This window comes from Macrosteles quadrilineatus, unplaced genomic scaffold, assembly GCF_028750875.1.
Source record: "Macrosteles quadrilineatus isolate MER2022 unplaced genomic scaffold, UCM_ALF_1.0 Scaffold_8__2_contigs__length_117827958, whole genome shotgun sequence".
NCBI lineage: Eukaryota > Metazoa > Arthropoda > Insecta > Hemiptera > Cicadellidae > Macrosteles > Macrosteles quadrilineatus.
Genome location: NW_026542601.1, coordinates 83,192,695 through 83,206,769, shown reverse-complemented (window position 1 = coordinate 83,206,769; position 14,075 = coordinate 83,192,695). Strand labels below are relative to the sequence as shown.

General features: G+C 33.0%; 1 protein-coding gene across 1 annotated transcript; it reads right to left on the bottom strand.

Annotated features, from left to right (window-relative positions):
• Positions 1-98: 98 nt before the first annotated feature.
• On the bottom strand, positions 99-13,725 carry LOC129001510 (transmembrane protein 18-like). The gene is made up of 5 exons (XM_054428829.1): positions 13,558-13,725; positions 10,031-10,148; positions 7,929-7,983; positions 6,663-6,756; positions 99-2,997 (listed from the first exon to the last, which is right to left on the bottom strand). Exons 1-5 carry the CDS (start codon positions 13,615-13,617, stop codon positions 2,872-2,874), a joined length of 453 nt encoding a protein of 150 aa, XP_054284804.1. The 5' UTR covers positions 13,618-13,725; the 3' UTR covers positions 99-2,871.
• Positions 13,726-14,075: the final 350 nt, after the last annotated feature.

Below are 14,075 nucleotides of genomic sequence, written 5' to 3'. Positions count from 1 at the left end.
AAAAAATCATTCATTTAAAAAATCCACCAATAGGTCAATAAATATGGGTACCTATAACATCATTTTTCAGTGTAATAAAGGGTGGAAAAAATTATTCATTATCAATATCAACACTCTTTATTTACACTTAACTCCTGGTTACAACACCAAAATTAGTATTACAAGGAGTTATTACGTATACACTAACATTAACAAAATACTCAAGGTTTCTAACATAAGGCAAAGAGGAATGCAATATAAATAATTAAGCACTTACAACAAAGAAATAATCTAAAGACGATCTAGAAAGAAACATACCATTAGGTTTAACAAAGTCAAAGAGCATTAAAATGTTGCAAACCTGTTCATATACTTTATCATTATATTTATTTATATATGGATCATTGGAGATAACTACTATAAGACTAAAAATAGATTTTTTGTTTTGTCAAGAAATTATAAGGCAGATTCAAGGTTCATTTTAGGATAATTACGGGACAGGGATAAAAATAAATTCACAAAGTATCGACTATTTGAAAATATCAACATTCTATTTTACATTTATATTTTTGTACTAAAGAAAATACCCTTTGGCATTTCAGTATATTATTTGCACTTTATTCAAAAGTAGTGATTAAAAATTATTTCAAAGCTAAAATATTACTGGCATTTCAAAGAGAAAATATTGACTAAGCGAAAAACTAGTAAAAACACTAATAAGGCAACAACCCATCAATTGTACAATAAGTTTTGTGTTGATTGCCTTTTTTACTTTCTGTATCAGTTCCCATAGCCCAGGCTGTTAGTGGAGCTTATGTAAATGAAAAAATGTATTATGAAAATAAAAAATAAAAATAAATGCTGTTTTACTGGACCACATCAAAATCAATTCCACCATAGTAAAACTAGATCTTAATATCACAGTGTATAAAAAAGATTTACCATAAGTTCCAAAAAACTGGCTTACTCAAAACTCAAAAAGTCTTTACAAAATTAGATAGCACTTAAGATTCTGGAAAGAAAAAACCGTGGTCAAAATGGCAACCAATTGTCATGCATTATAAAATTGATGTTTAAGGCAAATAATCTCACAAAATGTTTTTGACTTAAATATCGATTCATAAACTTTCGATGAACATCCGATTTACATAAAAAGTTTGAATGATTATCTACACTACTTTATAAACTAAACATTGGTAAGCTTTATCCTACAACTAATGCGGATAGTTGATTTCCTAAGTATTGATAGAGTCAAAAGTACTAAAAAAGTTTCTAAAGCACAAAAATAGGCACTGAAATGACATATTTTAGGAAATGGGGTGAATCTTAAGACGAGGGCAAGTTTTTTGATAGTGCTTCAATATCGCAACGGTATTTACCTGCATCAGGAGCTTCGGTAATACATTATACGTTAAAACCGAACATAGCCTGGTTGTATACAATTTTCATTTTCTAACCTATATAGATATTCATTCATGCGTACAAACCTCTTAATCAAGTATTTTAACAACAAAAATTGCTTTTCATTATAAAATATTATGTGATTAAACTGACTGAATGTAAATCGGATGTAAATTTTTTAATGTAATAAATACAAGTTAAATCCTGTGTTTCAGGTACCTTACTGGTAATGTTTTAGAGACTTACAAATTATATATTTTGTGATGTGTTTATCTGACAAATCTAAGTAGTTGAACAAGTAGTGCATTAAACAATAATTATATTTATGACAGTAAAGGAAGAGAGAAAGAAGATTATTATAATCTACACAAATTCTTCCCACAATTGATAAAAACAATTAGGTTTCTTAAAAATTTGGTTTTCAAAAGTGTGTAGTCTCTTAAAAATTAAGTCGAGTGTTTATACCTAATTATTATTTTTGGAGTCTCAAAAGCTAATTACAATCACGGATAGTTGTTATTTCTTGTCACGAAATACTGGTTAGGTTCCAAATCTAAGTTGAATAGAAATAAAGTAAGAAATGTTATAAAAGGTACAGTGGAACCTCAATTAACTGATTAGCTGGTCACTCTTCGAAACGTCCAGCTTGCCAATGGTCGACAGCAAGTTGAGTACTGGGTGATTTTTATTTTCTAGGTTATTGCGAATCATTCTTAAGTTAAAATAATACCTTAAGGTTATTTCAATTATTCTTTTAAACAAATCATAATGACATGAAATTTTTACTTTACAATAAACAGGAAAATACTGTAGTAAATTAAAAAATTAGTTATTGATTTAAAAAAATGTATATATAGGTCTTTAGCAACCTAGGATAACCCTGACCCATAGCTCGGATAACCAGGGTTTGCATGATCGGGAGTATACTGTATGTTTAATTCATGTGTACACTGTTGACTGTTATTTATTTTTAACATTATTGTAATTTTCCAAAAAAATAGGGTTTATAAAGGAATTCCTATCATCAGCCTATTCAGTTTCCCCCATGGATGACAGTTATTAGAGGTTTTACTGTAAAACACCTTTGGATCAGACTTCCATGTCCAACTCTTTACTCCAAACCATGTCTATTAGCGATCAAGGATGTTTTGGTCATTAACAGATTTTAAAACTAATTTAGAACAAATTTAAAAACTAGTCAAAACCAGAATTTTAAAAGTTACAGTAAGTAAACATCAAAGTTTATTACAGACAAAACCAGTCTTTAAATGACTAACATTTCTACGATGCAAAACATTATAAAAACTCCAGTCGGTAAAAATTCACAAAATCGACACAATTCACTACCTACCTTTCGAGTATAAACACATCTACGTTTACAAAGATACAGTAACAAATGACTGTTTTCAATCGAGGCATCAAATTTGTGATTGAAATCAGTTTAACAATTCGTGACGTTTACGGCAAGATTGACAGGCACTGAGAGTGAGGTTAGTCAGACTTGAGCCGAGCGTCGTCTGCAGAGTTGTTTGTTGGTGTTATTCTTCGCTGATGTTGGCGCAACTGAGCCTGCTTCAACTGTGTCATCAGCTGACTGGACTGATACAACCAGCTGCTCTGTAAACACATGTCAAAATCAAACTCAGTTTCATTCAATTTTAAAACGTTTTTATTAGCTCGCTTTCTTGTCCGGTACAAATTTTGAAATCAATTTTATACTTACTTCCCGACGAGCTAGAGACTTGAAACTTGAAACATGGCTCTCAAATGGAAGACAATGCAATGTTATATCATTTAATTTTCATATTTCCCTTGGGCTACGCCCCATGGGCTTGTTTTTATTAAATCGCTTTCTTGCAAATTGTGATACTTCCCGATGAGCTAAAGACTTGAAATTTGAAACATAGCTCATAAATGGATGACAATGCAATATTATATCATTTAATTTTCATATTTCCATTGGACTACGGCCCAAGGGCTTGTTTTTATTAGCTCGCTTTCCTACAAATTTTGATATCAATTCTAAACGAAGTTTCCGATGAGCTAGAGGCTTGAAACTTGAAACATAGCTCACAAATGGATGACAATGCAATATTATATAATTTAATTTTCATATTTCCCTTGGGCTACGCCCCTTTGGCTTCCAAATTTTCCATGTTTACATTTTAAAAGAATGTAAACATATAAATTAATTTAAGTCAGCTGTAAATACTTAAATTTGACAGTTAGAAGAGCAGAGGTTAAGAGGTACAGGTTCTGCTCCCGAGATATTCTAAAAATATAAAACAATCATTTCAAAGTAAAGATAAAACATCTGATTACAGATAATAAGGTTTTAGGTTTTGGTTATGCATTAAGAGGCTATATAAAATAGATTTAACATATTTACACATTAAAGACTAAAAACTAGATAATAATTTATAAATAAAAATACTTTTTAAAAATAACACTTTTTTAAACGCACTAAAAAGTAAAAAATAATTTATAAAATGTTGAGAGAATAAATACTTGTAAGATTTAAAACGAAAAACGTGGGACGCATGCAATAGATGATAGATCATAATAGTTCAATAGGTGAAGTTAATTGTAAATCAGCATGCGCCCCACGTTTTTCATTTTAAATCTTACAAGTATTTATTCTCTTAACATTTTATAAATTATTTTATACTTTTTAGTGCGTTTAAAAACATGTTATTTTTAAAAAGTATTTTTATTTATAAATTTTTGTAAATACAGTAGACCTAAAAAAAAGTATCAAATTGAAGTGGAACACATAATATAAAGTCATGAGAGTTCACGGTGGTGCTTTTTGTTTTATAACGTCAACTGTGTCACTAATAGACTGTTGCCAGACGATTCGCCGTTTCTGTGAAGTGGCATCCTAGGTGGCAACACAGTTGACACCAAAAAAACACCACCATGAACTCTCATGACACTGGCCGCGAAGGCCTACTTAAGAAGAGCATATGAAATTATTCTGAAGAATAAGCCAGATTTCACAGTTAACCTTTTTGTTAGTAGTGGCTGGAAGTAGAAGGTTTTAGTAGCAAACAAGGTCTTTTGATTACAACTGTGTCAGATGGAAACTTCTTACCACATACAGTAGATTTCTCAACCCATTGTAAAATCTAAAGCTTGTTTTTCATATCTAGTTCATGTTGGTGACACTGAGGGCTAGTGTCGAGAAAATTAGGGTTAATTTTATGATTAGATTGTTTTATTTTTTTGTTAAACCATGTTTTACATAACTGAATCAATAAGAAACAAATTGCAAACAAAAACACTTCCCCAACAGCACGAGATGGAACATTGTCTTCAGCTGATCCATAAGGATGACTAATCTACTAAGGGAGTGTGCTTATCTATGTTCTGAAAATGATTTAATATGCTATTTAATCCATACCGAGAACTGACGTTTTGGTCTAGTTGCAGACAAATTTTTTCAGGGCATTCACTGGAACTACTGACACACTACAATGACTATATGAAATTGAATTCTTTGAATCTGAAGACTGCAAGCACTTTAAATAGTTGACTACTCTGACTATTTATCAAATACATTTTAAATTTACTAAATGAAGTCTAGATACCATTTATCAAACTATATTCCATTCACAAAATGTATGTGGTTTGCGGGAAAGTGCTTCCATCCCCTCCACTTCAACCTAATTATAAAACGCCAAAGCTGATCAGCTGATGTATATATCAAGCAAAAAAAAACCAGGAAGTCTTCCCCTTAACCGCCTAAATTTTATGAACGGACTATAGTTCTTAACAAGCATACAAATAGCACATTATGCTGCTACCTGTCAAGGTTTTATAGAACTAAGTGCTCTGATTCACTTCTGATTTCCATACAATTGCTGTTATTAGACATGATTATAATAAATACGTAATAAAGTAATTTATCAGCAAAATGGTCACAGGTATTCAGTGACAACTACTATCACGACAGTGGCGTAGCCAGGTCTGGAGCACCCTGAAGCAGTAAACACCCCAAGCCCCCCCCCCCCCTCCCCACAAACTATTTATGTATCACCCAGTTGTATACATAAATACCTTGTTAAAGAGTCGAGTCAGTTTTCAGCCGATTTAAAGCCGATTGTTGGTTTACTGGTTTTCATCAAGACTGAAACCGAGGATTGATGGATAATCAGTTTTGGTTTGTCGGATGTTATGCAATCATTTCACTGCAATCACAAGACACGATCATGTTTCCCTGATCGCGTGAGACGTTAATGTAATGATTTTGCCGCAATCACGGCAGATGTTCAAGATTTGACTACAACTGGAGTAGATCATCTCTTCGCAATAAGGGAAGATGCTCTCAATTTTGCAGCGATCTTGGGATACGAAGATGATGTATTTACCATAGTGGGGCATGTTCAAGGTTTTGCCACAATTGCAGCAGACAATAGTGATGTCTTTGGATCGCTTTAGATGGTTAACACTTTTTCACGATAATTGGATACAACAATGATGTCTTCGCTATGTGGGGGATGTTCAAGATTTTTCTGAGATCACGGAGGTTGATGATGAAGCCCTCACAATTGTGGGAGACCAAAATTCCTGCACTATTGGGAAATATGATCACAATAGTGCCATGAACACGGATTATAGACATGGTAATGTCATAATAAATGCCCACTACTCAAAATTTATGATAACTGATGTTAATACTGCTTATCTACTCATTCCACACGTAATGTTGATCAGCATAAAAAATACAACCAATTTTAACAACACCTAATTTTACATTAAATTACAAGTTACATAGGAGTTAGTTCCTGCCATCTTTAGATCAACTGACTCAAGAAATTGAATCTTCAAAGAATACTATTGCAATTCTAGTTTGATGATTTTGAAATACATAAAAGACCTGCAGGGGGGTGAAAATGGAAAAAATATTACATCCCACAGGGATAGGGGCCTAGATGTGTGAACACCCGGGATGTCAAAAACCAATAGTTGGCCGAGAAAATTCCAGCAGCCTAAGAATATTGACACTTCGTTTCATAACTGCTTTAATTGCTCATAAATATTATATGTTCATCAAATCGCTAAACTTTTATATATATAGATATATAAAGTGTAAACATATCCAACATTTGGAACAAAGACAATGTTATTTTCTTGAGATGTGCCGACCCCAGAGCCTACCGCTCTGGAGAAACCGCACCACTCAATCTCAAGTTATTCAATGTCGCTACGCCACTGCATCACCAGCATAACTGCAATGGGTGTGTAAAAAACAATTAAGAATTTTATGAATTCATACTTACAACCATGAGCATGCAGTTCAAAAGTATAGGAACTGAAAAGACCAGTGAAATAAATAGTCCTTTATTGTCAAAGTATTGCTGTCTAGAAAATGTTCTGAAACAAAACAGAAATATAATGAGTTTAACATTTAACAAGAAATCTTCATAAATGTACTTTCATATTGGGGGTTACTGAAAAAGAGGTTTAAAAAAAGATATCAACAAGAAAGGTTTCATATTAAATTTCTAGGTGTGGTTCCAGTAACAATACCTCCATTATAGACTTTTCAAAAATGCTCAGAAACTAGATTTGTGAAAAACAAAAAACTTAGACCTAGCCTACAAACCATACTCTATGTGAGCTAGCAAAAACATTGCGTTGAGTCTTTTGTAATAAAGTCCCGATACAGTACACACCCTCATAACCGTCCTTCCTGGGACCAGACATAGGTCGGATAATCAAAAGGTCAGTTAAAATGGGCAACCCCTAAAAACTTAAAACAATTAAGTGCTATACATTTTATAATCATTATTCTGAAGTCGTGTGTGCTTTATTTACAAAATAATCTGCACTCTTCTCCTTTTTTCTATTGTATTGATAGTAGCAAATTCACAAATAAACCCCTTATTTTGATAAAAATACTTATTTTAATACCTTTAGTAATATTAATTCATGCTTTCAAATTCTATCGTAAAACAGTACAGAACGTGTTGTAGAAATTAAAGATACAAGCATCAATTTCTTTAAGAGACAGGATGTTTATTTATAGTAACATCCTGTAGATTTGAGCGTACTGTTCCCATCGATGGGCAAGGTCGGTTAAAACAAACTGTAATATTTTACAAGTGAGGGCAGATTGGTTAATGTGAAGCCCGTTAAGAGGGGGTTTACTGCAACACTAAACCTCATGGATAATTATGCAACAATGCATATCAGCAGATTAGTGATGAATTGAATTAAACAGGGGTGCCAACATTTAAGCTAGTTTTGTCACTAAACCGTGTCACACAGAACTTTTCATTTAGGTTGCATAAAAAACACCCTGTATAAAAGTGTTATTAAAATTTAATCTCAAAATAATATTGCCCAAGCATTATGCTTCCATGCATTATTCCATGGAGCATTATGGAGTGCTCCTGATAACAAATTGTGCTATTGTTCATGCAATCACCCGGGTACAATTATTTGTACTTAATTCACTCTCACACTCAAGATAAGTTAAGTATAGATAAATTCAGCTATTAAGATAATAAAGAAAATCGCAACATTGATTTATAGTTAGTTACCTCCAATGATTTGAAGCCACTTCATTAATATTTTCTGAGAAGTACACCAGCAGCACTGAAAACAATATTATAATGTTATTAGTGCAAGTCTTAAAAAATTTACTTGTAAATTGACTTTTAAATACCAGTCATTATTGTTTTATTTTCATGGTATAGCCTCTGGATCACAGATTTTTGAACAAAAAGTTTAAATTACCTGTATCTGTCAAGCGATCCTAGATTGTAGTTGGTTGACTACAGCAGTTTCGTATTCATAAACACATCTTCAGGTCAAATGTTACATTGATTTATTCCATGGAACGGTCATCAAGAGGTTGAAAGTTCACAAATAACACGTACACAAAACATTAAACATTAATTGGCCAAAACACAAATATAAAAAACGTGAAGTATAAAAAAGACATCGGACGTGCGCGGCGCCGGTAGAAGGTGTGACCTGAAGATGTGTTTAAAAACACTAAACAGTTGTAGTCAACAAAATACAATCTAGGATCACTTGACGGATGCAGGTAATTTAAACCTTTTTTTGAATTATTATTATTGTTTTCTTAAAGTGATCTTTATTACCGGTAACCTAATATAGGAATTCCTAAACAAAAACCCTCAACGTAACGGAATTCCTAAGTAAATCAGACCTTTTAACCTTTTTTTTTTTTGATTATTTTTGTATTAAAATGTTCTATGTTGGTCCTGCATTTTGTAAATAGTAAAAACGTAGAGGTATTTATTCTTGTTTTTCCCATTGAATATTTAGAAGCAATGATAACATCTTTTGCAATATACATTTTATAATACAATTTTTTAAGTTTTAACATTATTATATTCAATTTAATTTACATTACGTATAACCTTGTCCTTACACGATTTGTTAGGTCTATCACTACGCCAGTCTGATAAGTTGAGAGCACTAGTGACGTGACAAGTCGAGTTATTAAGTTGAGTAGGCTACGGACTCAAGTCAGTTTGTTTTCAACTCGAGTGAAGAAGCCTATTACGAGTAAAATCTGACTAGTAAATCTGAAGGAAGCAGAAATGTACAATCTACAACAATCTACAATCTACAATCTAAAGAGCTCACGCAAAGAACGTCTGAAGTTATCTGAACTCTAGACTACAGCTAACTTGACTCGCAAACCTGAACCGTTATTGAAAAAAAGCTAGTCCGACTCACAAAACTGTACTACTGTACACTTTTGGCCAATATCAAGAACCAAAATGACACAAGACTTATTTTATTAAAGTTGGGTCTGACTCAACTTGCAGCTTGTTAAACTACGAACAATCACAGAGAAGAAGAACACACACAAACTCAGAACCAGCTGACGGATCCAAGTCGAGCCTGACTCAATTCGTAACTCGAGTAAGCGGCAGCTTGCAAGGTGAGTCAATCAAGTCGGAAACATACTGGACTCATCACGCATCAATAGTGAGTACTCTCCAATAAAATTTTAAAATTTAGACCACTCACAAAAGATACAGTTAGGGCCTATACACAATTAGCTAACGAGCAGTGACTGAATATGAATAGCACTATCTTGTGAGTTTCTAGCATTAGAGTGGAAAAATTGGGTGTGGCTTTAGTAAAGACTAGACCCAAAAATTATAAGACATATAATGCATAAGTTTGGATTAACAATTTTACCACAATTAGCTAACGAGCAGTGACTGAATATGAATAGCACTATCTTGTGAGTTTCTAGCATTAGAGTGGAAAAATTGGGTGTGGCTTTAGTAAAGACTAGACCCAAAAATTATAAGACATATAATGCATAAGTTTGGATTAACAATTTTATCAAATTTTACCTAGACTAAACTTTATTTTCATATTTATATCCATAGCAAATTAGCATGTTACATAGCTGAATAAAGCCATTGCAGCCAAAACCATAGTCTCCCTAATAAGACAATGTTCAAATACAGTGTCTGATTGGAAAAAAATAATCTCATGACAACTATAAATTTGGTATTGCTTATAAACACAAAATCACAAAAATGTTATGAAGGAAATATTGAAGAATAATTTCCAAACAGCTAAAAATCTCCATCCTTGATTTTTATAATTATTTTGAGTTTTAAATATAAACTAAAATTCCGAAACTTACATAACATCAGAAATAGGACAACTTGGAAGTTGCTGTGATTCCTGGTAAGGATGGCCATAACGGTGATAGTGATGTGGAACATGACTAAACCTATTAACCAAGGGTCTCGCCATTCAATCTGAAACATTAAAGCTTGACTTAAAAATACTAAGAGCAATGTACAATTAAGAGCAATGTACAATTAAAATTTATATTTTTTTAAATGATAAATTGTTCAATTTTTTCCTAATGTGTTAATTTTTAAAATATCATAAACACTACAAACTACAAATACTTAAACAGACCTCGGTATGGATTATAAACATAAATGTGATGTGGAAAGCGAAAAGGGACCTCTTGTCGGCGATACAAAATTTTCAGTACGGCCGATATAGGCCTAAGTAATTAAGGTCGAAAATATCGAAATTCGGGTTTTTATCGATTGTTATACCTCATTTATCATAGAACAGGACAGTATTGGTTAAAATGTCGAATTGAAGACATAAAAGGTCGAAATAAATAATTTTGTTAGCCTCTGCACGGTCTGAGAAAAGGTACCTCTTGTCGCTCAATGTTATTTCGCCATAACGACAAGAGGTCCCATTTCTAATATTCACTTTATTAACAGCTTTTAGTCCAAAAAATGAATTGTCCTGCATTCCAGAGGAAACTTAGAGAACTACAACAAAGTTCAGTGTACGGAGAACAAAATATCTCACAAATTTTGCAGTCCCGACAAGAGGTACCTTTTCTTATCTTATGGAGAAATATCATAGGGCCGACAAGAGGTCCCTTTTCTGAAATGCGATTTTTACGACATGCTTCTATAAAACAATTATTTAAATGAAAACTACCGAGAGTTAAGACAAAAATTGGTTTTGCCTCCAAAGGGGATATTATAAGCTTTCTTTTGATACCAAAATCTCTTCTTAAATACAAAAAAAAACTGTTTTAATGCGTACTTGAAATGTTAAAAAGTGTTTTTCTCAAAATGACCCTTCTCAATAACAAAATTTCAAAGTCCAATAACTTTAACAAAAATAACCCCGCCGCAGCAAACCTGCAGACTAAGCGAATTTCCATTTGACTGATTGGATTTACACTGAAATGTCTACTTAAAAATATAACATTTATTCCCTATTTAAATAGAATTAGTTTAACAAGTACTTAGGTTTGCTGCATCAGGGAGGGTAAAACAGTTTTTTTTTTAATTTCAATAGTAAGAAAAAAAACATTTTCCAAATTTGATCAAAATATGTTCATAAACAAGCAAACTACAACAGTTTACTTATTCTCCATAAGAATAACATGGGAATTTTAAATTTAAAATTTTTTGGAATTTTCTCCGTAACCATTAGGCGCATAATAACGCTTCAATATACTAAATTATTTGTTTTTTTAAGCTCTACAAAATGGTTTGGAAAGAAATTGCTAAATTTTATGTTTTTGGGTCAAAAATGGGAAAACCCTATTTTTACCCCATAAAACCCCCCGTAAACCCCCGTTCCCATGGTTTGATCATGCTGGATCGCGAACTCATTCGAATAAACGTAGGTTTACACGTTTGTACCAAATTTCATCAAAATCGGATCATTTTTGCTCGAGTTATCGTGTTGACGGACACATGCCTATATATAAATATATAAATATATATATATATATGAATTTGAACAGATGGTGTTTTTGGCCTCTAGGGACCTAAAAACGAAAAAAAAATCGGTCCCGCGTCCAGGTCTTACCATGAGTACTACGGTAATAGCTTATTCCCTATATGGGAAATTCGCTAAGAATGGCAGGTGCATGGGACTTGCACCAAGTGATTCAGAATTAAATAAGGAATTCAAATATGTATATAACTCAAAATCGAACATTCCCGACAAGAGGTCCTTATTCGCTTTCCACATCACAAATGATGTTACTGGCCCAAAAATAAACATTATTTAACATTGCTAAAATGGAATTGTCAAAATCATATGTTAATGATATTAGTACCCTATAGGATTCGGGCCAGCAACTAGGGGGACCCGTGAGCCTTGACCGGGATTCTCGATCATGGAAAACGATGATGACGCTTCGGGACCCTGGGAGATGCCTTGTCAAGTTTAATGCAAAAATGCAAGTTTAGGTGGTAATACATGTGAACATGTTTTTAAAGATTATCGGGTGAGGGGGCAAACAAACTTGCGAGGGGGGGGGGGGCAGGGGCTATAGGCTACCAGTTCTGTTCAAGTATTCCATATATTAATAAGCTACCAACCATATATTAATTTCTTCTAAAACTATCCCATTGGTATGAAGTAGGGATGAGCATCGACAGGTCAACCATCAATGTACCAATACGTTGTGAGAACATCAATGTTTTCAGGAAGAAAACGTCAGATCTGTCTTAATTAATTGATTATATTATAAATTGTTGTATATACTTAAATTGTTTGAATTCAAATTTGCCATTATTTATGTTTTATTTTTATTCATAGCATAATTTATTATTTGTTTTTGTTCTCCAGTACCTCTTTTAGATTGTTATAGTTTCTCAACACGAGAAAATGAGGAACCTAACTAGTAACTATTCAGTCTCAATTTGTATTGGTTTTAACTATGTCTTGTGTTCTATCTAATGTAGCCTATATTATTTGTCAATTGTTATTTTGTTGTATTGTTGAATCAATAAAGATATTTTGAATTGAATTGGCCTATACTGGAGAATAAATTTAATAATGAGAGAGATCCAGCAAAAGACTCTTAGTTCATGCTCCGGGCAGCCAGGCTGCAAACGTAGTGAGGAGGCACTCAGATAAACCATAGGCTACACATCCCCTATGAAAAAAAATAAAAAGCTTGAAGATAAATTATAATATTTATGGCGAAACTTTAATATATCTGACTTCCGACTACATTGTCCTTTAATATTGAACATAAAAGTATCAAATTAATCAATAGGGCCCTAACTTAGCAAAACAACATACCAAACTTTGTATAGGCTACTGATTGAAACAATCGATAATGGAGCATGTGTCAAGTTTTGTCTAACTCATCACAACAGGGGATGATAATGATTTAAAGCAAAATGGCAAAAATAGGTCCAAAGTTTTTACTTGGTTTAAAATCATTGAGGATTAAGGCCTACTTAGACCTAAGATTGAGATAAGAATAGCCTATGATCAAAGGATATGACAAGGATATTGACAAATCGTCATTGCAGCCTAGGGTACAAGATTGTTAATGTTTTAAAAACATATATTATTAAATCATAAATCAAAGTTACTATTTAACATTGTGTATTGTTTGTATATTAATGACGACTATATAGTTAGGTATCGATCCCTATATTATTTTGACACAAATAACTTACATTAACTTACACAAATAACCCTCGAATACTTCTTAAAGCCCAGATTTTATTCAACATAGGCCCTATCAACCCCAAATGAACATAGGACTTATGAAATTGTATTTTTACAACTAATTTAACCTAGCCTTTTGAATTCAACAATTATTTTGTTACAAAGCAATTTATAATCAAAAAAATCCTAAGTTAAAATTCTTACACTTTGCAGGAATAACAGCAGGCTGAATTCAGGTAAAACATTTTGTTTTGATTCTTCCATCGTAGTTAGATGACTTCGATGAGTTTGACTACATTGACTTGACACTTTACATAAATATTCACAACCATAAGAACCATTCAACCATTAGCTGTCACGCCTCCACGGCTGGGTCTGATTTCGGCTGGTCTCTGGTTAACAAAAAAAAATTCAGAAACAAAGACAAAGACCTCAGCAGTCCAGTAGCTCTGTCTAAACACAGGTCAAAGAAGAGACCAAAACCAATGAACAAACCTCAGATGCACGACCACTTTTAACTATAGACCGTGGCCATGGTGGAAGGAAAATAATGTGACTTTGTTGAATTTGTTACGTCGCAAGTAGAGTTGTTTAGTGACAGACGTCCCCTTAAGAAAGCTTCCTGTCTCACGGCCGCGGGCTGGAGTTAAAGGTGGCCGTGCTCAGATATCATATAATTTAATACCTTTAGTCTCGTGAAGAGCTTGGCGTTTGAAGTGGTG

Bases quoted from the DNA above. Each gene is read 5' to 3' on its own strand.
- LOC129001510 (XM_054428829.1), bottom strand. From the start codon at position 13,617: ATGGAAGAATCAAAACAAAATGTTTTACCTGAATTCAGCCTGCTGTTA. The intron at 7,984-10,030 runs GTAAGTTTCGGA...TATTGTTTTCAG, and splicing joins TGTCCTATTTCTGATGTTAT to TGCTGCTGGTGTACTTCTCA. The intron at 6,757-7,928 runs GTAACTAACTAT...GTTTTGTTTCAG, and splicing joins GTGGCTTCAAATCATTGGAG to AACATTTTCTAGACAGCAAT.